Below are 25,683 nucleotides of genomic sequence, written 5' to 3'. Positions count from 1 at the left end.
ATGTAACAAAAGTAATTTCCCCTGGGATCATTAACGTTTGTCTGAATCTGAATATATATATATATATATATATATATATATATATATATATATATATATATATATATATATATATATATATTTGTATTTTATATATATTTGTATATATATATATATATCTATATATATATATATATATATATATATATATATATATATATATATATATATATATATATATATTTGTTCCGAACAACTCATTGGCTCACCGTGACATATATATTTTTTTTCTACATCCTCCTCAGTCGGTTAAACCATAGAGATATCTATGGGTTAAACGGCAACCACATTGTTGAGTGTTGAGCACTTATGTTCAATAAAGTTTTGAAGAGGGGGAAAAAAAAGGCTGTGGAGATGATGACTGGCTGAGAGTGGCTAGCTATCTTTAGCAGTTTCTTCCCCTCTGAGGCAACTACGGTTAGGATTTTTATCGCATTCATGTCGAAACAACCAAAGACGTCGTGACACTCCTTTTTATTCTCTCCCCCCTCCGTCAACACCACACGCAGGTGAGAAACACCTGGGACGCTGATCTGACTAAAAGTTGTTTTTTTTTTTGTTGCGGACTGTTCCAACTTCCGCTCGAGCTAGCTGTTTTTAGCCAACATTAGCAGCGCTCAGGCTGAGCTTTTAGCTAGCCGGCTGTTGTCACCTTTATAAGTTGCTTTAGTTAAAACAATAAATAACAGATGACAACAAAGGGGGTTATTTGTAGGCTGATGCATAAAGAAACTGTACGGGTTACCGAAACAAAAGAAATACTTCTGGAAACTTTGCTATGGAGCGGATAGTTGGGACTGAACTTTTCCTGTTAACATAAAGCAGCTCCAATCTGTTGTTATGGTCTCAGTTGTTATCAGTGTAGCTGCTATATTTACTCCCCAATCATCCCAACAAGAGATAATGTACGATTTGGAGGACTCTTTGATTAGTTGATTTATTTAAGGTTAGCTTGTTTCCTTAAAGAATTAATTTAAACACAAGGACTTTGAAATGTGTTGAAGAAATACACCACCTTTTCATTTAGGTTATGGATATGGGTATGTATATATTGTTTTACACTTTACATACATATTTGTCCTTTGCTCTATTACATGTTTAAATTGCTAACGCAGTTGTGTCTTTCGATTTTTGCAAGCTGTTTTTTTTTTTCAGCCTCGTAGCATCTTTGATACTTAGAAAAACGTTTTTAGTGGTTTTGATTATAGGTTTTAAGGGTTAAGTTTTATACATTAATAAAACGAAACCATGTACAACAGATTTTCAATCAAAATACTATAATTAGTCTATAAAAAGATTATAATTTCCTATCCTAGCCATAGGATAGAAAAGGGGGATCATGATCTTTGTTACATTGGCCAAACTGGAAATTAGGATTATCTGTGCTATGATATTTCATTGACTTTATTTATTTATTTATTTATTTTTTTTTTAGTTGTATAGTTTTAAAATTGGACCTAAAAGTATCACGCACATTTGTTTAACTGCATATCCTCGCCTTTGCCTTTGCTGTTTTGTTTTCAAAGAACTAAATTAGATTATCTGAAGCTCTATACTGCCAGAGGCATTTGTTCTGGTTTGTTCTGCTCGCGCTATTAGTTGTTTACGCAGGTCGGTGTGAAGACGTATACATGATAAAATTATTATTTCAAATAAACTTACCAAAAGACACGAGCGGATAACTAACTCTGACTACCTTTTATTGTAGACCCCGAGAAGTTATTTGTGATTATTTTCAATTTTGCACATAAAATAAACGTGAAAACATCAGCATGTCCTCTTTATTTACTGTTTTATTTGAAACCTATTGGATTCTTTTCTAGATGAACAAAGTCCCTCAATCATATACTTAATTGCTCTCTTATGTCACTTGCAGTTCATTTCAAACAGTGAGGCATGAATTACCAGTGACATCTGCTGGCTGCTGATGTTATAGCGGCCTTTCAAGACTGAACACGGAATGTCATGAAATACTTCAGATTTTTTTGTCACTCATTTCAGAACATGTAACTCCTACATTATATAGAGTCGAATATTGCAAGCATTTATCTGATTCTGGAGTTGATGGTTACGGCTTACTTATGACAACACACGATTCAGTGTCTCGGGAAATTTGAGTATCGTATTCAATCAATAAAAAGGAATATTTTAAAGAGAAATGCAAGGCTTTTGAAAAGTGTTTTCATATATATTCCCTCCATACTTGATTGGGCCTCCTTTTGCATGAATTACTTCCTCAATGGGGACGTGGCATGGATGCGATCAGCCCGTGGCACCACTAAGGTGTAAGGGAAACCCGGGTTGCTTTGATAGGATTCTTAGGTTCATCTGCATTGTTCTCCTTATCCCAGGTAGGATGCCTCTGATGTTGTGTCTAGCTCAGGAGTAGCTTGACATCAAGAATGCAGCATTTGTAGCTCAAATGTAGGATCCGTCTGTGCGTAGTGGCTGCTTATGCACTAACTCTAGCCTCTGTTCACTCTTCACGACTGGAGTTCCCTCAAATTCTTGATTGGATTCTGCTTGACAATCCTCTCAGGGGTGCTGTTTAAACTTTTTCTACCAAACATTTGCCTTTCACTAAACCTTCTATGAATATTCTTGGATATAGCAACAACCAGCTTCAGCAGTGATGACCTTTTGTGGCTTACCCTCCTTGTCTTTTGGACATCCGTCCTGTCAGCAGCCTTGCCCATGATTGTGTAAGGCATAATATGGCCCTTTTTTTAAAAATTGTTTTGTAATATTCAAATTTCCTGAGACACTGAATTTTGGGTTTTCATTATCATTAAATATAGCCTTCAAATATTCCATGAATCTGTATGAATCTATATAATTATTATCTCTACAGATTTTCTAACTTTTTATATTTCAGTTTAAATAGAAAGTGCCCACATTTTCAAAACATAGTTTACGTCAAAAATATGGCAGAAATGTGATAACTCATAGAGGTTAAACGGTGTTTGTTGCCTTAGTCTCGGTATCAGTCTTCTTTTTCCTTAAAGCATTTTTGTCTTTGTGTATCTTCAAAACGTCTACGCAGTTTGACTCTTATTTCTTATTGCATTCTCCCACAGAGGCAGCCAAACAGACCACTCCACCCCGCTTGGCCCTTAAGATGGAGCACCATGTTCACTGTCTCTCCTGTGTTAACCTGAGGTGCACGGTCAAACCCGAACCAGGAGTTTCTTGTGATCTTATCACGTGCCCATTGGTGTGCGGGGCTGCGTTTCACTCCTGCAAAGTTAGCGAGCACCAACTCCTGTGCCCGCTGATGAAGGTCCCTTGCCTTAATAGTGGCTACGGCTGCCCGGCTATGCTGCCTCGCGGCCAGATGTCCGCACACCTGGACGTGTGTCCGGCCGGAGTCGTCTGCTGCACCATGGAGTGGAACAGGTGGCCCGTTAGCTGCTTGAACTACACCTCTTACGACAGCTTGATCAGTCTGTTGGAGGAGATGGAGCAGCTGGACATGGCGCTCGCACTCCAGGACCAGCAAACACTCCTTGACTCGATGAAGATGATCGCCAAGACGCCACCCGCACAGGAAGACCCAGCTGTCAGAAAGGAGGCTAAAGCGAAACCCTTGGCTTCACAGCCGTCCGCTCCTGAAGACCCAACTTCGCAGTCGTCCCCCTCCGATCCGTCACAGTCAGCTTCCAAATGTTCGGCAAAGGAGAAAATTCTCAGCGGGATCAACGGCTTGAAAGAGGAACACCTCAGTAAGCTGTATGAAGCCACGGTAGAGACCGCCAGAAGCTTGGCCGCTGCCCTGGACTTTGTTAGCAGCGCCAGCTGTGGCGAAAGCAGCTCAGTGGGAGAGAGCGTAGGAGACGCGTTGCTAAAGGGCAGCTTGAACAGCAATGGAAACGTTCAGAACGAAGTGGAAGACACAACCCCTCAAGCCGCTGATAGTTTGTACAAAAGTAGCAGAAAGGAGAACAGCTCTGCTCTGAGCTGTTTGGAGGAAACTAGAGCTCTCGAAGGAATCGCTCTACAGAGCAAAAGCACAGCCAATGGACCATTGACGGGAGCAACACAAGCCAGCGCTGATGCGTCCGAAGAACCCGTGACCCCTCAAATGGCATCCCCGGTGCACGTGAGCCAGGGTGTGGCACAGCGGGCTGACCACGTAGTTCTGGACGATAAAGGGCTGGTTCTTCCAGGAAATCCGGGACCCGAGAGGCTGCTCCACCTCAGCCACTACTTTAAGGGCCAGGGCCAATATCGTTTAGCTAACGGACAACTGGGGGTTAAACCAGACAGGATGCCGTACCGAATGCGGACAGAAATGGAAGACAAAGCGGTGGACACGTCAGACTTGGAGCACGACGACGATCCCATGGGTCTCGGAGAGATCGACGCGATCCCAGCCGCCCTCCTCTTCTGTCTGGAAGAGTCCAGGGAGTGTAGAAGGATCTCCGATACGGTCTACGTCGACGGTTACCGTGTCGACCTGGGCACGCAGACCTTTACGTTCCCGGCTGCCATCCTGGTGACCAATACAAGAGTGGGCGACATGGCGTCCGCTTCGGCCTGCGACCACGCCGCGCCGCAGCTCACTTACCCGAGCCCTCTCCGCACCCTCCGCCTCGGCCAGGTCCTCGAAGCGCTGGAGTCGGAGGCAGTGCCGTACAATCGCTACCTCCCGCCTAACCCCCAACACCAGCACACCTTTCCCTTCTCGTGCGGGCAGTCGTTCAGGCGGGACCAGTTCCCCTCTCATTTCAGGAACATCCACGGCGAGATTCACGCCTGGCTCAGTGGCTGGATAGAGCAGCGGTGCCCCCTCGCGTATTATGGCTGCACCTTCTCCCAGCGTCGGTTTTACCCTTCCACCCGGGGAGCCAAGGTGGTTCACGACAGGCACCTCAAGGCGTTTGGGGTTCAGCCCTGCACCAGACTGGCACCACCGACGGACTGCCAGTCCGACCGCTTTAGTGGGCTCCCAATTGAGATACTGTGGCACATAACCGGATTCCTGGACAGTTTTAGCTTGTGCCAGCTGTCCCTGGTGTCAAGGACTATGAGGGAAGTGTGTGGCAGTCTCCTCCAGGCCAGGGGCATCGTGGAGCTGCAGTGGGAGCGGACAGATTGTCCCGGCGGGCCTCGTAACGTGTCATGGCAGGTCAAAAGTAAGGTGAGTTCAAAACAGATGCATTTTTTTGACGTGTAAAAATAATTATACTACTGAAAATAGTAAAAAAAAACTGCATATCTTTATAGACCTCTTGAATTTTCCTATGCTTTGTCATTCCACATCCACACACTTTTAATTTGTTTTACTGAGATTTAATGGGAGAGATCAGCACAAAATGGTGCACGATAGTGAAGTGGGAAGATAAGGATGGTGTGGTTTTCACAAATGAGTCTCTCGGCTGCATCGCCCCTAACTAAAATCCAGTTCAGAAGAAAGCCATAAAAGGATCAATTTGGAGTAGGGCTGGGCGATAAATCGATTTAATCGATTAATTCGAATTTACAATTCTTTAAGATTTCATTTTTGGAAAATCTGGATTTTATTTTGCCAATACACTCATTGGGTTTCCATGAAGAGAACAGTGTGTGATGCTGAATATATGTTTAGGCAAATATATTGTCAAAATATTGTTAAGTAGAAACTTTTTTTTTACCATAATACGAGGTACTTTGTTTACTTATTTACTTTTTTTTTTTTTTTACTTGGTTTGAAGTTCACAAGTGTAGTGAAGCCTGTTCTTAGCTCAATGTGTAATACCACTAGCAGCAAATGTTTTGTTATATTTTCATTGTTTATAATGGCACGGCTGCCATCTTGTTTTACAAGCATGTTTCACAGCTTGTTTTTAGTTGCACTTTGAATTCAGGTCAACTCCCTGACGAAATGGTTGACATAAATGCAAGGTTTTAAAATAATTTCTTTTTATGAAACAAAAAGGAGGAAAAAAATCGATTAATCGGATTTGGTATGATAAAATCGGAGATTTATTTTTTTTAATCCATATCGCCCAACCCTAATTTGGAGTTTGCCTCAATTAATGTAGGGTACTCATCATAGATGTGGGAGATGTGTGAACAGGTCAAACCGACCAAAATGGGACTTTTTCCACCTACTAGCAAAACACCAGTACTGCACATGATGCTAATCAGCACCACCGTGGCGGGTTGGGGGTCTAATGGTGGTGGCAGCACTATGCTGTCGGGATGCTTCTCTCAGGCAGGGCCACTGAAGCCATTCAGAGTTGATGGGAGCTAATCTCCGGGCATCCCTGAAAGAAAGCTTGTTGGAGGCTGCGAACGGCTCGAGACCTGGTGGAGGTTCACCTTCCAGCGGGGGCGGTGACCCTGAACATGCCGCCGACCGGTGCAGTGGTTTTGATCAGGCAGATTCATCTGTTAGAGTGCTGACGTCAATCCAATCGAGCATCTGTGCGCCGAGAAAGCCGGTGGAGAAAAACCTCAAAGGAGTCTCAGCTTTCAGCTGAGCTTAATGCCACACAACATTGTCCAGAGGACTGAACACAAATGGAGCTCTCACATAAAACGAAACCGTGCATCTTTTTTTTTCCTTTCCACTTTGCAGTCATGCACTACTTTTGTGAGGGTTTGGTCGCACAGGTAAAGAAAACGTGAAATACTTTTTACAAAACAAGTAAATCAATATATATATATATCACTGTCACAGGTGTGGAGATTCAGCACCGCCTTCACTCCCGTGTCCTCGTGGGGTTTCACCGAGGTCCCCAGCATGTCGGTTCACCTCAAGAAGTGCCCCTTCAACGTCGTGGAGCAGAAGACGGAGCCCATCCCCCTGCCTGCCATGTGCACCGCACGAGACGGCCTGTCGCTGCGTCGCGTCCTGCGCCACGTCAACACTTGACCAAACCAGGCGGAGCTTTATGTGAATGTTGCTAAAGAAATGGAACGGTTTCCGATGAGTTTTGATTACAAAGACGCCTTAATGGGGGGGGAAAAAAAAAAAAAAGACTTCAGGTCTGTATCTGGAAGGAGAAAATCGGCGTTTACTTTTGCATGGATTTGTGCTGAAAGCGCACCTTTATTCTAAGATGAAACATATTTTGACAAAGATAATTGATAATTGTGCACAATAGATTTATATTCTCCTGAAGGGTGAACTAAACGTTTATTATTCTGCCTCTGACTTGTATCCATGAAAAACAGCGATTCGTATTAAAACTCCATTATTTCTGTATAGCATAAACCATGCCAGCACTTTATATACATTTTTAATTCCTTCCAAATTGCGCAGTGAACCTGGTCTGACGAGCTTCCGTTCCCTAGCAAGGGTCAAATGCTGCGTGCATGTTAAGGTTTATCTGATCTTTGGAGTATTAACAGTTGGATGTCACAAAATGTCTAATGTATCTGATTGCTGCAATTTAATAAAGTGTTTACTGACTTTTTAATATTTGATTTTAAGGTGTCTCTGATTGGTTGACTTATATATTTATGCGAGAGAAAAGAGAAGAAGCTTTAGTTGTGTGAGCTAACCTTTATGAGAACTTTGAGCTAAACTATGCTGTGTTTTACATTAAGAACTATTTTACAGGGGCAAATTGGCATTTACTCAGTTTGACTCTTTTTGTCTGTGCAACACTTGTTTAAAGGGCAAAACAAAAAAATCTAATCCTCTGAATGGGTGATGATAGGTTAAAAGTGATAGTCTAATGAACCAGTTTTCCATCAATATTTCACTCGATTTCTGCCAACAAGAGCATTAAAACTCAGAGCAGCTGTGTTGGGAATTCAGCTGGAATAAAATCTGATTATATCTTCTGATTATACCCTGCACCTCCATCCTGGCGCAGGTTTCTAAATGTATAACGTGGCTCACCGAGCAACTGGAGCTAAGTAGCCTTCTGAAAGCTCTCTCTAGGCTTTAGTGCAAAATTAAAGTGGACTTGAATGAAAGCAGCGTGAATGGGTCAAATGTGGACTGAAGTATTTATCATTAGATTTCTGGTTTGATTTTGAGTTATAACATTTCTCTAAAAAAAAAAAAAAAAATTGTTTACCAAGATTACACTCAAGAGGGCTATTCATTCCTACTGCCTGTGTCTCTTTTTTCCCCATTTTAAATTTTAGAGTATCAAAATTAAAGCATACATATTATGAAGATATGGTTATGCATTGTAGTCTGTGCAGAAGTCTTGCCAGCAATCATCCCACTGACATCCATGCAGCCTCCACTCTGGGATCGCCTTAATACGGATTTTGTAGTTTTGACCATCCCATCACTTTACAGACTTGTCTCAACATTTAAAAAGAACCTCACAAAACAAAGCTAATGAAAGTTTTAAACATTCTCTTCAGTCTTTTTGCTGTAATATCTGACAAAGTGATGAGTTCAGAAAACACTCCTAAAAAGGTCCAGAGTTTTTTGGGCACAAGCTCCTTTTGGTGCGTCTAGTTAAATGTGATCAATCGGCTTTGCTTCGAGTGACTCGTGTCACTCACCTAAATTAGCCAATGGCCCAGGCAAATGTCAACATTGTCTAAGTCCAGAGGCCTACATGTACTCCGTAAGAAGAAATGAACGTGTTCCCTCTCCCAGGGCTAAGACTACTAAATTAAACTGTACGTGCAGCATGTTCTTGACAGCTTAGGGACAGAGCATAAGTAATTTATATCTTGCATACTTTGTAAGTAAAAACTTTGTATTTGCAAAGTATGAAACGGTCTGGGTCAGGATGTGCATTGTTCTTGCGGCACCTCAAGTAAAACCAGCAAGTACTCTGCTCTTAAAAGAGCACATTTTAACTTTTACATCCATTTTCTTCTATAGTCATCCCACTTTTAGCCCCGATCATTAATTTTTAATCACTCACACTTTCAGGACTCACTGTAACAATGCTGCAAACATAGTGTTGCCTTTTGGAACAAACTTTTATATGGACTTTCACCCTTGTACACACTTTTATATTCAAGTGAATCACAAGTACAGCTGTGAGACCCAGTTTACCCAAGGAAATGTTAAAGTGCGCATCAAAGATAATACTTTTTTTCTAAAAGCACTGTGCAGACCTGTCTCCAGGGGTATTTTGACAGTCAAGGCTTTTCCCTACTTGTGTACTTTGGACAATGAGCAATTAAAGCACAGCCTTTCACAAAATCCTTTATTTTGCAAATGTGATACATGACCAACCTCAGACAATAAAAGAGATACAAAATAAGTTGTGCTTTTTGTTTTCCCTAAATGGCCACGCTGTTCTCTATCACAGCAGGGTTTAGATAGGTGTAGGGTACTTCCAGGTGAGAATTTCTTGCTGCGATTTCTTCCCTCATGTAAGACAAATCAGCCTGAAAGGCCTTGATGATCTGCTTGGGGACCAGCTCGTCAAAATGCTCTTCTGGAAAATCCCCCAGGAGAACCTGCATGTCCCAAAGACACTCGGTGAAAAGTTCATAGAGAAAATCCATTTATTGACTTTAAAACATTGCACATAAAAAAAGTAATTACTAAAAACATACCACGTCAGTGTACTTTTCTGATAGAATCCTTACAGTTGACACGATCTTGACCGTCTCCTCAACATTTGGGAGAACCTCCAGAATTGTCTGCATGCTGGTCTTCCCCTTAGTGGCTGGAGGAGGCTGGCACAGCAGGAGGGATCCATTGGGCATCCAGGAGTTGTAGTCATACTAGAATAAAAGAACCTCTTTGAAGGTCATGAAACCAGGTATTGGTGCTGATGGCAGAGTGAGCAGGAGCCACAGTCTGCAGGAGTATCCCCACCTTCATGACTTTGGACTTGAGAAAAAGCCACGGAGCAGCACCAACGGATATATAGATGCTGGCCATATAAATTAGAATATCATGAAAGTTTTTCACAATAATTCAGCTCAAAACGTGAAACTTGAAATATATCAGTCTGTAATGAATAAAATGTGTTAATTTTTCATTTTGATTAGAACTGAACTAATGAACCTGGGCGCTTATAATACCAGAGCAGTGCCACAGACTGATTGACTCCATGCCACGCCGCATTTCTGCTGTAATCCAGGGAAAGAGGAGCTCCAAGTACTGAGTGCTGTACATGGTCATACTTCTCACAGTTGGCCAACATTTCTGGAAATCCTTTTTGTATTGTCTTAATATTCTAATTTTATGAGATACTGAATTTGGGGGTTTTCATTAAAAGAAATAAAACACTTGAACACTTGGAGTTAAATCCTCTAAATATGTCTGTGCATAAAAAGTCCTTCACATTAGTGCAACAACTGTGGCTTTTCAATTGTATTCTGATTTACTGAGATGCAATTGTAATTGCATTTAAGCTGCACCTAAAGAATACTCCGATTTTATGCGGCAGCATTATTTAAAGTCCCAACACTGTTCCGGTGTAAAAAAAATGAACAGTATTTTCCCACCTGTCCAGCGTTAACAGCAGCGTGTTGTGCCGACACTCTGAAGATCACCATGGTGATGAACTTGGCCAATTCCTCCGTGGTATTGAAGCATGATGGAAAACCTATTGCACACAGTCATCGTCCTTTATTCTGCAGCCGTAATTACCAAACAAAATGTACAATATTACACATTTTTACCTGACTGTTTGTTTCTTAAGAACCCATGTGTGAATATTTCATTGATCCATTCCTGCAGCTCAGCGTCGTCGAGCACGTCGCTGTCCGAGGGATAGTAGTGCTCCACCATGCCTGTTGCAAAACTTGTGAAAATGGGTTAGGATTGCATTCCGGAGCAAAAGTATTCTAAAATAAGCTGCAGAGTTTGATTACCTGTTGATGTACTTCCACAGCTTCAAAGCGTCGTTCCTGTAGTAGAAGTTGGGGATGGACTCCAGTCCTCGTGCAGCGATGTCCTCAGGCAGACAGAGAGAGCCGTAGGTCATCTGAGACAGAGCTCTTCTCATCAGCTCCGTCAGCCCCTCCACTCCAAGAGAACTCTGACGATTAAAAGCTACATTGCATACTTCCTAAATTTGAAAAAAGCCAAATAGTTTAAAGGCTTGACTAAATATTTCCCCACTCATACCTCACTTAAGGCCCCACCAGGTCCAAGAAGAAGTTTACGGCCGAGGATGTTTATGTGCAGAGTGTAGCGGAAGTGTGGAATCAGCAGCTGCACAAAACAAAACAAGAAAAGTTTAAGGCAATTCCAATATTACTGGACCAAGTTTATGTCAGCCGATACCTTATAGAGGGGATGAATGGTAGGGAAGCAGCGGAGAGTAGCAACAGCAAAGACTTCTGCCAGATAGTGAGTGTTCATGAGGTGATGGACGGCCTGGTGTTCGATCTGGTCTGAACTTCTGATGAACAGCTTGGCCAGAAGCCAGTCCGTCTCCGAGTCACTTGGCAGAAAGATGGGGTTCTGCTCAGAGGGTTGTTGGTGCAGCTGAAGGGATTGTAAAACATGGCCAAAATATTTAAGACATTTAAGGGAGATTAATCTGCACTATTAATATCAGAAGGATGTTTGTGTAGTAATCTGTGATCAATGACATCAAGGCTTCCATTACTTTTTTCCTTTAACTTAAATGACTAACAGGATAGTGATGTATATTTGGATAAAATATAAGGAATTGTAAGTCAAGTCCATATATTTTAAGTATGCGAGATATAAATTACTTGATTTTTATGATTAAATAATTAGTTTTAGTGCCAATAAGGGGAGCTGTTAGAACTGTGCAACAAGGTCATTTTTCAATATTTTGGCTATATTTGTGCACTGGCTGAAGAAGGAAAAGTTTTTCCAAGTTCAAAAGTCATACTGCAACTCAATTTCCCAGTGTAAACAGCCCCCCCACCCCCATAAGCATACACACCAAAGCTTGGATAATCAAGTTAATTAAATACCTAATGTCCCCAATGCACTTCATCCCTGAATGTACTCCAATTGTAGGTGAAATATTTAAACAATCACTAATAGTGTGTCAAATTAATAGCAAAGACGCATTTATCTGTATCCAGGCACGAATAAAGCATGTTTATGTGCAAGACCTGCACAAAGACATTTCCTTATCACCTGTATTGCAACCGGCTTCAGATGTTGTTCAGGGTTCACGTAGAACAAGCACAAACCAGCAGTCGAATACAGAGGATTTCCTTCCTTCACTCTGGTTGGGATTCCATCCATTATTCTCTGGTCACACAGGAATACGTTGCCTTTCTGTGCAGGACAGAGGGGATGGAAGTCCGTGGAAGTGAATGTTTTGGGAATGCAGCATCTTACAAAATACATTTTTTTTGTACAAATGCACCCCTACTTGAGCACTTCAGTTCATTATCAGTAAAGAAAGTATAATGTGCCATTTTGCTTCAATTTAACACTGTTTTGTTGGTCAATTACATAAAATCCCAACACAAACATTTGTGGTTGCAACAGGACAAAATAATAAATTTGCCCACTGTTAGAGCAGATGTTTGTATGATAGCCAGAAACCCCGCATTAATCACCACTTGTCCAAAAATGAAAGTCAAACCTCCATTTCCCTCTCCAGGCTGGTTCCAGTTTCCAGAAAAGGTTTAACCATCTCATCCGTCACTGGAAAGTTTGGGGGAAGTTCGGAGCAGCGCTTGATCACATTGGGGTTTGTTGCATTTAAAAACTGGAATCCAAAAAAGTCATCTTCCTTCCAGTGCTGGGAAACATACTCTGGAAGAATTAAAAATTGTTGGTTTCATTTGGAGAGGTTTAAACAGATTCAGCACGTAAATATACAATTGATAAAGAAATGCGATGCCGTTTTCCACCTGACATGATGGTCTTTTTAAACGTGAAGATTTTTCTCATTTCCTCAATGCTTTGCCATCTTTTACCAGGTTTGGCCAGTCCCTTTAACAGCAGTTCAGTAGAACTGAAGTATAGAGTATAAAGCAACAATTTGTGAACAAATACTGACTTAACCGCATTAGGAGTGTGTGTAAACTAGAATTAGACTCACATCATCTTTTGTGTGCACTTGAATTCTTCTGATTTTGATAAGGAAAACCGAACCTCTGCAAGCAGCTCAGATATATCTTTGAAGTGACTGAAATGCATCAACCCATCATCTGTACTCTCCCATCTAAAAAGAAAATAAATTAAATTGTACCCATTAAGATACATTTCGGGGACAAACCTGAGTGACCGTAAACCTACCGGTACGAGCTCTTTTTGAGTTCCAGTTCTTTTTTTCTGTGGTCAATCAGCAGAGAATGTTCCTCCTCCAAACTCTTTATTGCTAAGTGGAAGGAAAAAAAAAATAGATAAATCCCACAGTTAGGATCACATAGCCAACAAATCATGAGTAGACTTTGCAAAGCCTGCAGAGTGTCAATAATGGTTGATTATTGCACTTTGTTTCAGACCTTTCCCTCCCCTGAGCTCCACAAGTTCACCCCTGGAAATCCATCTATAACAGGAGAAAACAAGGTTGTCGCCCTCTGGAGTCGTCACTTCTATTTTGGAGCAGTACCACTCGTCTTCTGGGAAGATGAAAAAAGGATCCTTCTCCACCTTGACAAGCAGAAGTTTCCCCAGAGACGAGCTGGTTTTGACCATGTACACACCAGTCTGAAAATCACCATCCAAAACAAAAATCAGCAACCCCTCATAGAGATCACAGCAATGAACATTTGACACCTGTATCTCTGTTTACTATTATTATTTTTTTTATTCAAAAGAACAACTGAAGAGAGACCGTACAGAAATTCACTCTTACATCGTAGGCCATATTTTGACTTGTCTGTTTTAAAGTAAGAGTTGTTCAATAGATTGCAGCTTGCCTTTCCAGTTTTAAAGTCAATCCCCAAGTTGTTCAACACTGTGCGCTCGCTCTGCCCTTCGGTTCCAAACAAGATGACATAGATGTGATCTATCGTCCCTGCATGCTTCATGGCACCTGTTGTCACCTTGAGCTTGTATTCAGCCATTGTCTGAATGGACACTGTAGGAAGAGAAAAAAAAAAGTTATTCCATTTAAGAAAAACTATCAGTCCCTCTACTGTCTAAAGAATAAGAAAAGGCAGTATAGCTTAAGTTGTACAAGCCATTCCTTACAACTGCACCTACAGAACAGTCCCCCCCACCCCCCCCATTCATATTTGATGGGGGAGAGGAGTGACCTTCTGACTGCCTATCAAAGTGGCTTTTTAGCATTGTTTTAAAAACTTCCACATTGTTCTAAAACACTGAAGGCTTACATCAAGGGGAAAAAAAGTCCTAAAGCATTTTTACTTTGTAATTTTCGCACTAAAGATAATTAATTTACCCAGACCTTAACCTTAGATGCCAACACATTCAGAGGCATAGGAATTTTATTTTTGCTCCCACGAGGTAATTTCACAGAAATCGGCACGCCTGAGTAAGATATGTAATACATTCAGATGGAACATTTTGCAAACATTTATCTTTTTAAAAAAAATGTGCAGTACTCTAGACCAGTTGATGAGTTTTAAAGAAAAGCTGTCTTTTGTGAAGCAAACGACAGAAACACTGCAGGGAAGACATAATCAGACCCACTCAATGCTCAGACTCATGTCAGCTAATGAATAAAGTTTTACTTACAAAACCAGTGTAGGTATAACCAAATAAAAACTTAACAGGGAGCTATCTGAGGACTAAAAGAAGCCACGGTGTTATGGAGGTGATGCAGGAGGGAAACTGCAATCATGAAAGTGAACGCAGGTGTGCGGTTAACTAGGGACAACAGGTTAGGTGAGTGGTTAAAAGCAGAAAACAGTCAGGGTAAAGTTTAAAGACATAAAGGTTCATTTTGATAAATTCAAATGTAATCAAAATGTAATTTATTTCCGTCATTTAACTACAAAAAGTGAAATCCATGTATCATTACTGTGTATTCATTATACACAGTAATGTTTTTTTAGGAACTTATTTCTATTCATTTTGATTATCATGCCTTCAAGCAAATAAAGTCCAACATTCGGCTCCCTGAAAGTGTGAATATGACAACAGACCTGCAAAAATGTGATTGAAAGGATTTAAATGTCCTCATACACAAATTCGACTTCACGTGAAATTCAAATTCTCAGTTTATATCCAAAAGGGAAAAAGATAACCAAATAAAAACTTTATTTCAACCTGCTAACTCTGGCATGTTCCAGGTGTACTATCATCAATATGCACTGCCCTGGTAAATAAAAAAATAAATATTTCACATAAACAATAAAATTACACAAATGCTTGAAAAGTATAACTTTGTGCACAATTAATCTATGTAAGTTTCAAGTTTTTTTTTTTTAAATAAATGCCACATTTTAACCCTTTAATGAACTTAGAATTGATTAAAATGCACCAGCGGTTCAACAAAATATAATCTTGGGAAAATAAAAGTGTGTTGGTGTGTACTGTACACGTTGTGTGTATATGCCTGAGAGATGCAAACATTTACAATAGTTTATATGTGGGCTTGTAAAGGGGTTGCTGGGGTTCTTTATTTGACCACGTGATGCCTTTGTCAGTCACTGACTCTAAACCTATGATGACTTTTCATGCAATGTTGAAAGGTTGTGTTGATTTAAAAATACTCGATTTAAAAAATTTCCCTGATTGTGTGAAGCTTTTTTTAAAAAGGGTAATAGGATGTACAACAAAACTGGTCCAGTTCAGATTGTGTGCCTGATTAAAACCAACAATTTCTGAGTCACCTAAACCTTAACCACCTATAAAAATAAAAACAAATTAATACCATAAAATTACATATAATTTTCCCCATAGCAGAGATGGTTTTTTAAAGGGTTTTAAGTTTAGGGTGAGTTTGGCGTTTAGGATTTAGTCAGATGCTGTAATGTATCTTTACTGCCACATGATGGCAGCAAGGTGTTGTTGGTCATTTGCAAAAGGTTCTGCTGTTCCTGCACAGATAAATCTCAAATTGATTTTATGGTGAAGATGTAAGAAAAACCCTTTCGTATTGCCGATTTCCATCTCTAAAACGTTCTAAGAGGAAGTTGGCAGAAATTCTTGATTCCATTAATTTGGCCCACACTCCAAAGCATATGTGCAGAACAAATTTGGCTCACAGTCCAAATGTATTTGGCCGGCGAGATAAACCTGTATACAGCGCAGGCACAGCTAATACTACAGGTCTCAGAATGCCCTGGTATGCTGGGGTGTCAGTCAGGATTCACATCCGTCCATCCATTTTCTAACACGTCTATCCCTTTTGGGTTGCTGGTGCCTATCTCCAGCTGTCAATGGGTGAGAGGCGGGGTACACCCTGGACAGGTCGCCAGTCTATCGCAGGGCAACACAGAGACAAACAGGACAAACAACCATTCACACACACACTCACACCTAAGGAGAATTTAGAGAAGCCAGTTAACCTAACAGTCATGATTTTTGGTCTGTGGAAGGAAGCCGGAGTACTCGGAGAGAACCCACGCATGCACAAGGAGAACACGCAAACTCCATGCAGAAATACCCAGGGCAATGATAGGACTTGAACCCAGGGCCTTCTTGCTGCATGGCAATAGCGCTACCCACCTTATGCAGCTCTCAGGATTCACAATCCTCCTCTTTCTGTTGACTTTCATTTAGCAACCAGATGCTTACCACCGGTCACATTGTGCCACCAATTCCAAAAATGACTAACTTCAATGTGGAAAACCAACACTTTGTGGACAGGTGGGAAGCATAGCATCTGTTCACGAAGATAAAAGGCACACCTGTTTGTCTTGTATATGGAACCAATGTAGTTGTGACCAAAGAACATAATATATATATAACATTTGTTTTTTGGATTAATATCAATGTTGGTCCGCAACTTTGTCCACCTCTGTAGTTTTGGCCCACTTTGCTTTTTTTCAGATTGAAAAAGCTCCACTGAAAACGGAAAACTCATTTAATCTTGAACTATTTATTGATTCAAATGTGATTTGGAGCATTTGCGGCTGTGGGACTACTGTAGCAATTACACGACTGGGCAAAGTTGGAAAGATCTCAAAACCAGGAGCAAAAAACAAAATCTTCATTGTCTTCTTCAACTCAGCTTTCCTGCCTCTGGCAGACAGAACCAAAGCCTGGATTTGCTTCCAGGTTTACAGGAATTATGAGAAGAAAATAAACATTTGCTGTCAAGAAATTTAAAAGCAAAATCATTTTAAACATACAATCTCTAAAAAATAATAAATAAAACATGATTGGATATCATAAGGAGCTGCAACAATAACAGGAGGAGCCAGCTGGAAAAATAACAAATCAGGTATCTGCTGTCGTCGTTTCTTAAATGGTCACACTGTTCTCTATCAGGGCAGGGTCCAGATAAGGGTAAGGTACTTCAAGCTGAGAATTTCTCAATGCAATTTCTTCACTCAGGTAGTTCAACTCAGCTTGAAACTCCTTAATCATCTGTTTCAGGGCAGGCTCGTCAAAATGTTCCTCAGGGTATGTGCCCAAGGGAACCTGCAGTCAGAAGAAAGGTATCAAGTAAGACTGATGCACCTATTCATTTAGAGGATAGGAAAAAAGTTTTAATCAGCCTTTTTTTTTGTGCACGAAGGAACATTAAACTCACCACGTCAGTGTACTTGTCTGAGAGGATCCAAATAGTTGACACAATCTTGACTGTGTCTCCAACATCTGGGAGAACGTCTAGAACGGTCTGCATGCTGGACTGCCCCTTAGTGGTCGGAGGAGGTTTACATAAGAGGAGGGAGCCATTGGGCATCCAAGAGTTGTAGTCGTACTAGAATAAAAGAATGTTCTTTTTTAATTGTATCAATTATTTATTAATTAAAAACACAATTCAAATCATGTAAACTCCCCTTGGTTAGACTCTGGTTTAATATTGAAAAATGTTATAGTTGATTCAAAATCAGAAAATGATCATATATCCTAAACATTCCAGTCATTTACAAGGTGCCAAACAGATATTATTAGCCCACCTGTCCATTATTAACAGCAGCATGTTGTGCTGACACTCTGAAGATCACCATGGTGATGAACTTGACCACCTCCTCCATAGTATTGAAGCATGATGGAAAACCTGTTAACACCGGCAGCAACATCATTTTAACAGCAACCAAAAAAAAAAAAAAGAAGCCACACCACGTACTGGATTTGGCAAAAGTCAGGCTTGCTTTGAAAAATGTTGGAACTATAAAGAAATATTGATCAAGAACGCTCTGAAACAGCGCGGGAAACTCTGACACTCACCTGACAGTTTGTTTTTTAGGAAACCGTGTGTGAATATCTCATTGATCCATTCTTGCAGCTCAGAGTCTTTGCACACGTTGCTGTCCGAGGTATAGTAGTGCTCCACCACAGCCTCCACAAAGCTAGTGGAAAGCACACAGAGAGCACAAAATCAGCAAACATGGCTGTCCATTTTTGCAGTAATATTCCAGCGATACAGTCCCTCGCAAAAGTATTAACACCCATACTTTTTTGACATTACAAACTCAAACTTTATTGTATTTTATTAGAATTTTATTACAACAGGCCACCGTAAAAGAACACCTGATTGTGAAACATTTATGCAAATAAAATCTTTAGAGCGTGGGATGCATTTGAGCTCAGTTCTCCTTACTCTGGTACCAGAGTCTGGTCCAGCTCAACCCAGTTTCTTCAAAAGTCATCTATTCAGGAAAAAAAAGTCCACCCTTGAATAACCATTTAGACAAGCAGCAACGAGGCCAGTGGTAACTCTGGGGGAGCTGCAGTGGATCACTGCTCAGATGGGGTTACTCTATGGACAAGACCAAAAATCAGTCATCAGTCGAAGACAAATCTTGCCACAAAATTAGCCATTTCTAAAAGAAATCCCTACCGCCCTGCCTCAAGCCAGGCGGTGGTCACCACAGACCAGAAGAAGAACGCTGCATATCCCCTTAAACGCACTACCCCCACAGTAAAATATGGAAGTGGCAGTGTTATGCTGTGAATAGCCGTTCTCAAGCAGGGACAGTGGAGCTTTCCCTGTTGACAGAACAACTATTGGTCGTGCAGGTTAGAAATCTAGCCTTTAAGAAGAAGTGGCACGTGGAGGAAGGTACTCTGATCAAATGAGGCCAAATCAGGGTAAGTGGGGGCAGTGTACCAAATAAAATACAATATTTGAAAGAAATGTTTGCCACTGCAACACTATAAAATATGTATCATTCCATTTTTTTTTTTTTTTTTTTTTTTTGCTGGGCCCAATTTATTGACAAAAAAAGTATTGTTGCCTAAAAGCAAAACTGAGCAGTTTACCAAACACTACCTGTTGATGTACTTCCACAGCTTCAAAGCGTCGTCCCTGTAGTAGAAGTTGGGGATGGACTCCAGTCCTCGTGCAGCGATGTCCTCAGGCAGACAGAGAGAGCCGTAGGTCATCTGAGACAGAGCTCTTCTCATCAGCTCCGTCAGCCCCTCCACGCCAAGTGAACTCTGTTAGTCATAAATCCCAACTTCACTTAAATCTGGTCAAATATGTCTAAATGTTGTTCATTATGTAATTCTTTATGTCTAAACAGAACTCCTTGCTGCCGAAATGGGATTGTGGTGATAGAACTGAATGCATGATAAATTGAAGCACCTCACTCAAAGCGCCGCCAGGTCCAAGAAGAGTTTCCCGGCCCACAATGTTTATGTGCAGAGTGTAACGGAAATGTGGGATCAGCAGCTGTAAAGATACCAAGAATGAATGTAAAATGACATCAAATTAAGTGGAGGATTGCCTCATCAGCTGTGCTATGGCAGCTGATACCTTGTAGAGGGGATGAATGGTAGGGAAGCAGCGGAGAGTAGCAACAGCAAAGACTTCTGCCAGATAGTGAGTGTTCATGAGGTGATGGACTGCCTGGTGTTCGATCTGGTCTGAACTTCTGATGAACAGCTTGGCCAGAAGCCAGTCCGTCTCCGAGTCACTTGGCAGAAAGATGGGGTTCTGCTCAGAGGGTTGTTGGTGCAGCTGGAATAAAAATGTCATTCCAGAAAAAAAAAAAAAAAAATTTAGTAGGACTTTTAAAAATAAAATGTTACCTAAAACCGATGTCAGACTAAACACATCTTAGCTGGTTGATCACTCTTGTCCCCACACATTTTTGTCATCAAAAAAATAACACGATTGCCAAAATGAGAAATGAAAACTGCGTTCTGTATACCCAAAATGAGCCAGCTATTCAATTCAATTCAATTTTATTTATATAGCACAATTCATGAAACATGTCATTTCAAGGCACTTTAGAAAGTCAAATAAATAATATTATACAAAAATGTCCTATATAAGGGAACCAGTTGATTGCTTCAAATCCCGACAAGCAGCATTCACTCCTGGAGAAGCGTAGAGCTACAGGGAGAGTCGTCTGCATTGCCCATGGCTTTGCAGCAATCCCTCATACTGAGCAAGCATGAAGTGACAGTGGAAAGAAAAACCATTCATTAGCGGGAAGGAAAAACTTCCAGTAGAACCAGGCTCAGTATGAACGGTCATCTGCCTCGACCGACTGGGGTTACAGAAGACAGAACAGAGACACAACAAGAGAGACAAAAAAGCACAGAAGCACACATCCAGTAATCTGTTCTACATTAGATGGTAATAGCCGGTGATCTGTCTTTGCTGTGCATTACCTGTATTGCAATTGGAATCAGTTTTTTCTTGGGGTTCTGGTAGAACAAGCACAAACCAGCAGTCGCATACAGAGGATTTCCATCCTTCACTCTGGCTGGGATTTCATCCATTATCCTCTGGTCACACAGGAATATATTGCCATTCTGTACACGACAACAAACTATAGTAGAATCAGACAAACCTTTGGAACAATGGATTAAATGCTGTGGAAATACATAACGATAAATGTGTCAACCAATGAATAGTCTTTAAAACCTCCATTTCCCTCTCCAGGCTGGTTCCAGTTTCCAGAAAAGGTTTAACCATCTCCTCCGTCACTGGAAAGTTTGACGGAAGTTTGGAGCAGCGCTTGATCACATTGGGGTTTGTTGCATTTAAAAATTGGAATCCAAAAAAGTCATCTTCCTTCCAGTGCTGGGAAACATACTCTGGAAGAATATCAGTAAAAAAATAGGTTACATAATATTACCTTATAGCAAAACAGCCCAAAAAAACAGTCATTGTAGTCCAAATTTTGGGCTCTTGATTTAATCTCACTTTAAAACCAAAGAAAAATCTTAACTAAACAGTACAACTCTAACACTCAGTATAAACAAAACTAACTTGTTTCCAACAGTCTCAACTACACGAGTGCAGAGCAATAACTCTTCTGTTGGTGCAATCACTTAGACACTTAGGAAATCATCCACACAAATAAAACAAAGACCAAAAACAAATACATCCAGTATAAGAGTAGAATTACCCATAATTTGATTTGAGAAAGTATTGTCACCTTTAATCTTGACACTAAATCAGCTGTTAGACAGCAGTGTGGAAGATTGGTAAACAGAGCCAACCTTAATATGGATTTCCCCACCAACCATATCGAGGGAGCAATGATGTTCAGCCTCTTTAGAACATGGCCTAAGAGCTGAAGCTCAAAAGTCCAAACACCACTGTTAAAGCTTCAGATTTTAGTGGTGTAAAAAAATCAGTTTTCTTTACCAAAATACATGGTTTGCATTGGTGTAAAAGATTCATTTATTTCATTGTTCAAAGGTATCAGTCAGGAGAGAGGTACAAAAAAGTGCAGCATTATATACATACACACCATGTAAACCAGTGTTTAGAGAATCTTTAGTGATTAATAAAATATGAAACACAAGTGGCACTACTAAAACTGAATGTTTCTCGAAAATGTGTATAAAAAAACTAAAATAGTTTAAAGAGGCTGCTGAAAAGGTGAAAGCAAGAATGCCTGTTTTTTAAGAAATTCCAACAAAACAATACCACTTGCACTAAAATTGGATGACCTACCTGATAGTGTCGTCTTTTTGGACCTGAAGATCTTTTTCATGTCATCAATGTCTTTCCATTTTTTTTGGGATCCTGCCACTCCTTTAAATGTCAGCTCAGAGGCACTAAAACAAACAGGCCCTTGAGTTAAACGGTGCACATATGTTAATTTAAATAAGGAGATTGTAAACAATCATGGAGTAAGTTTTGACTCACATCCTTCTTTTTGTGTGCTGAACCTCTTTTGATTTGGACAAAGAGTAGCGAATTTCTGCAGGGAGCTCAGATATTTCTTTAAAGTGACAGGAGTGTGGCAACTTTTCATCAGCAATCTCCCATCTGAGACCGAAAAAACGAGTTTAAAAGATTTGTTCAGATAAGCAGCTGAGACCAACTGTACCGGAAACTTACCGGTATGAACTCTTTTTAAGTTCAAGTTCTTTTTTTCGGTGCTCAATCAGCAGGGAATGTTCCTCCTCAAAAACCGTCATGGCTTCCAGGTTTTAAAAAAAACAAATGCATTATTGCCAATAGGAAACATTGTAACAAATAGCTGTTAAATATTGGCATTAGTTATCGATAAATTTTAAGGTAGCAGTGCTTATGTCTGTGCTTTCCCAGAATGTAGAGGTTCTTGGAATTCCTTCTTGGAATTTTAATGGAACCTACTGTTTAATTTCCTTAAGCATACAATGTTACCTAATAATACTCGCTCATTACTTTCCCCAAGCATTACTTACCTTGCAGAACTTAATTTTCCTGAAATTACAAGATCCTTGACGAGGTCCTGCTCTAGAAGTGTCAGAAAACGTACTGCTGACTTTCCCAAACTCACTGGTTACTTTGTAGAACTTTCATGAACCTTAAAGATTACTTTCTTAAAACCCAGTTCCTTTCCTGAACTGATGTGGCTTTCCTGAAACTTTCATGGAGCTTTCTAGAAACTTGGCTGTATTATAAAGCAACTTATAGGTCACTTTGTACTAAGTATTCAGTTCTAGGAAAGTACCTGATGTACCATGGATTAGCGCTATTTTAAATCATACACAATAAAATAAAATAGGGTTATCAGTATCATCAATTTCACCATTAACAAATCTAATTATCAATTGCTTCTTATTACAATTTTTTTTCCTTTTCTATTAAATTGTTAATTATTTGTTCATTTAAATTGTCTTCTTTTTTCAGATTAACTACTTAGCTCTCAAAGGATGGGGAGCTGGCGGACGTTTATAACCCAAAGAGCCATTTTTATTCTGAGTCCAGCTAACAAAATTCTTTTAGAGCAGCAAATGTTACCTGACTTTTTATTTTATTTATTTTATTTATTTTTTTTGGGGGGGGGGGGGGGGGACTTGTAATTTTTGACAAATATCTTCTACAGGAAATGTATTGTCGCTTTTTAACGACCCATTGAATTTTAGGTGTTAGCATAAATAAAAACTTTTTCAAAAAGAGGATAGAAGGATAGAAGCATTTTCTTCAAAGGGATATTTGTAGAAAATTGTGTAGTAAAGAAAAAGCACCAGCTTAGTAACAAGGCAACAGATCCAAAAAAAAATTAGCACTCTATCTATGTTGTTATTTAATTGATTTTCTATTGTAACTATATTTAAAAAACATTAATTGGCCCATCATGTTCAGCCAAAGTTATTAGGAGCCATGGTAGAAGGTCACACTTGCAGCTCTGGAGCAGCAGGTTGCAGACCCCTGGCCATGTCAGTCCAGTAATCTATGACCTTGAGTCTCACAGAATTAAATAATGTAAAAAAAAAAAGAAAAAAAAAAGAAAAAAACTGAACTGGGTGGCAGAAGCTTTGCTCTGTCTCGTTCATGGCTCACACGCTGGCAGAAAGCTCCAGTATCAAACCACTGTCTCTCTCAGGGCTATCTCTTTTTTAGTGCATGTGTTTGAGCTATAGGCCAAGCTTAGGCTTATGGTTCTATCAGCAACAGAGGGAGATATTTTAGTGAAATTTCCTCCATATTGGAATGGAAATCCCAGTATTTTTGAACTACGGGATGGCAGAAATAAAGCAGATGGAGCTGATCATTTGTTTCTCCAAACAATTATGTCGGGAACCAATGACAAATTGGAGTCACCCAGATGGCACATTCTTATGTTAGTTAAGCGGCCCAAAGAACCCACTTTGACACGTCTGTAGCTCATAAGCAAAAAAAAAAGCCTTATCTCGCAGAAAACCGTATAACGCTAGCCAAATCAGAAAATATACACACTGCAGCGGATAGCTGAAGTCACCTCATCTAATTCTGTCAAAGTGGGAGGCATGTCTATCCAAGGATTCCACGAAGTTTCAAGGAAAACAGTCGGCAATTTAAATTAAAATTTCCCAGAAAGTGTCTCGTAAGTTATGGAACGTAACCTCCCGGTTCCTGGAAAGCACGGACTCTAGTATATAGTGTGCTATAATTTATTATAGTGTGCATTTACAGCTTACCTTTTCCTCCCCTGAGCTCCACAAATTCCCCCCTGGAAATCCATCTATAACAGGGGAAAACAACGGCGTCTCCTTCCGGAGTCGTCACTTCTATCGTGGAGCAGTACCACTCGTCTTCTGGGAAGATGAAAAAGGGATCTTTCTCCACTTTGACCAGCAGAAGTTTCCCCAGAGAGGAGCCAGTATTGACAGTGTACATCCTTGTCTGAGAATTAATGAAAAAAAATTGTATTGTGTTAGAGTAGTGACATTTAAATATTACAATAATTGTGGAGAAAAATAGTATTTGACCCCCTGCCTATTTTGTAGCCTCTCATAAAGAAAGGAAGAGTTTCTTATATTCCTTTTTGAGTGGAGAGAACACATATGAACCCAGAAAGTGAGTAATGTACATGCCATTGACTGAAAAAATTGTATCTTAACCCTGAACAACAAGCCTAAAATTTTGACTTGCACAACATGGTCAATTATGAATGTGGTGCACTGATCAATCAATCATGAGCAGACTTCATATATGATCAATTCTGTCTCCAGAATCTCCAGTTTCTTCCGTTCCAAGTTCTCGAGTACAATGTGTGGATTTCCAAGCAAGATGATCCTACATGGTTTTAGAGAAAGACCGTCAAACTGCTAGAATAGCCCATTCATTCATCTGACTTGTATCAAATAGAAAATGAATGGGAAGAAACAAAGACCAGAGGGCAAAGACCGAATCCACAGAACATCAAGGATTTATAGCCCGTGTATGTAGAAGGATCGTCCAGAACCACATCCTGCACCGTGCATGTGATTAGTTTCTCCACACAGGAGAGATCCTTACGCGTTTATTACCAGAAAAGGCTTTTCAATGTGTAAGTGTAAAAGCAGGATCAATCACCAACATGAAAATAAAGGAAGACAGATGTGTTGCAACAACTAATGCACATTGTACGCAAACCTGAATAACCTGTTTGAAAACCTGAATAACCTGTTTGAAAAATCATAAACTGTGTTTGCCAGACTGCCACTTGCCTTCCCAGCTTTAAAGTCGATCCCAGAATTGTCCAGCTTTGCTCGCTCACTTTGCCCTTCTGCTCCAAACAAGATGATGTAGATGTTGTCTCTGGTCCCTGCGTGCTTCATGTCGCCAGTTGTCACTTTCAGCTTGTATTCAGCCATTGTTTCTTTTAGGAAACTGTCCAGAAGAGAAACAAAACCCTAACTTAAATGCGTTGACAAACATACGTTAAGTTCCTTCATCTGAGTGATACTTCTCCTCGCTGTCATGCTATATTAAAAAAAGCACTCCCATGAAACACCTACCTGTCTTGGTTACAGCAGCAAAAGCAGGACCTCTTTGTCTCCAGGCCTAATTCAAAACATGACTCAGTACTTTTGCCCTGGATACACCATGG

General features: G+C 40.3%; 3 protein-coding genes across 4 annotated transcripts; 1 reads left to right on the top strand and 2 right to left on the bottom strand.

Annotated features, from left to right (window-relative positions):
- The first annotated feature begins 362 nt into the window (after positions 1-362).
- On the top strand, positions 363-7,445 carry fbxo30b (F-box protein 30b). 2 transcript variants are annotated; one of them, XM_012867395.3, is made up of 3 exons: positions 363-548; positions 3,117-5,179; positions 6,704-7,445. In XM_012867395.3, the coding sequence occupies exons 2-3, from the start codon at positions 3,158-3,160 to the stop codon at positions 6,896-6,898; spliced, it is 2,217 nt and encodes a 738-aa protein (XP_012722849.2). In that variant the 5' UTR covers positions 363-548; positions 3,117-3,157; the 3' UTR covers positions 6,899-7,445. The 2 variants fall into 2 exon arrangements, with proteins under 2 accessions (XP_012722849.2, XP_021174567.2); XM_021318892.2 differs by lacking the exon at positions 363-548 and adding an exon at positions 1,029-1,079.
- Positions 7,446-9,170: 1,725 nt separating this feature from the next.
- On the bottom strand, positions 9,171-14,689 carry LOC118566161 (polyunsaturated fatty acid lipoxygenase ALOX15B-like). Its single transcript, XM_036147384.1, has 15 exons — positions 14,552-14,689; positions 13,771-13,931; positions 13,354-13,558; positions 13,145-13,226; positions 12,948-13,070; positions 12,757-12,860; positions 12,486-12,658; positions 12,029-12,172; positions 11,195-11,398; positions 11,036-11,122; positions 10,780-10,946; positions 10,588-10,709; positions 10,411-10,511; positions 9,511-9,681; positions 9,171-9,411 (listed from the first exon to the last, which is right to left on the bottom strand). The coding sequence occupies exons 2-15, from the start codon at positions 13,915-13,917 to the stop codon at positions 9,232-9,234; spliced, it is 2,010 nt and encodes a 669-aa protein (XP_036003277.1). The 5' UTR covers positions 13,918-13,931; positions 14,552-14,689; the 3' UTR covers positions 9,171-9,231.
- Positions 14,690-16,846: 2,157 nt separating this feature from the next.
- Positions 16,847-25,668, bottom strand: si:dkey-17e16.9 (hydroperoxide isomerase ALOXE3). Its single transcript, XM_012867381.3, has 15 exons — positions 25,592-25,668; positions 25,301-25,463; positions 24,290-24,494; positions 22,242-22,323; positions 22,047-22,169; positions 21,852-21,955; positions 20,811-20,983; positions 20,555-20,698; positions 19,692-19,895; positions 19,521-19,607; positions 19,206-19,372; positions 18,161-18,282; positions 17,890-17,990; positions 17,520-17,690; positions 16,847-17,407 (listed from the first exon to the last, which is right to left on the bottom strand). The coding sequence occupies exons 2-15, from the start codon at positions 25,445-25,447 to the stop codon at positions 17,228-17,230; spliced, it is 2,010 nt and encodes a 669-aa protein (XP_012722835.2). The 5' UTR covers positions 25,448-25,463; positions 25,592-25,668; the 3' UTR covers positions 16,847-17,227.
- Positions 25,669-25,683: the final 15 nt, after the last annotated feature.

Source organism: Fundulus heteroclitus, chromosome 15 (genome assembly GCF_011125445.2).
Source record: "Fundulus heteroclitus isolate FHET01 chromosome 15, MU-UCD_Fhet_4.1, whole genome shotgun sequence".
In the NCBI taxonomy this organism is placed as follows: domain Eukaryota; kingdom Metazoa; phylum Chordata; class Actinopteri; order Cyprinodontiformes; family Fundulidae; genus Fundulus; species Fundulus heteroclitus.
Note: the sequence above shows the minus strand (reverse complement) of the source record. Positions and strands in the feature narration are given on the sequence as shown.

Bases quoted from the DNA above. Each gene is read 5' to 3' on its own strand.
- fbxo30b (XM_021318892.2), top strand. The intron at 5,180-6,703 runs GTGAGTTCAAAA...TCACTGTCACAG, and splicing joins CATGGCAGGTCAAAAGTAAG to GTGTGGAGATTCAGCACCGC.
- LOC118566161 (XM_036147384.1), bottom strand. From the start codon at position 13,917: ATGGCTGAATACAAGCTCAAGGTGACAACAGGTGCCATGAAGCATGCA. The intron at 10,710-10,779 runs GTAATCAAACTC...CATTTTCACAAG, and splicing joins CTGTGGAAGTACATCAACAG to TTTTGCAACAGGCATGGTGG. The intron at 10,512-10,587 runs GTAAAAATGTGT...TGTGTGCAATAG, and splicing joins CTTAAGAAACAAACAGTCAG to GTTTTCCATCATGCTTCAAT.
- si:dkey-17e16.9 (XM_012867381.3), bottom strand. From the start codon at position 25,447: ATGGCTGAATACAAGCTGAAAGTGACAACTGGCGACATGAAGCACGCA. The intron at 24,495-25,300 runs GCAAGTGGCAGT...ATTAATTCTCAG, and splicing joins TCGACTTTAAAGCTGGGAAG to ACAAGGATGTACACTGTCAA. The intron at 22,170-22,241 runs GTAAGTTTCCGG...TTTCGGTCTCAG, and splicing joins CTTAAAAAGAGTTCATACCG to ATGGGAGATTGCTGATGAAA.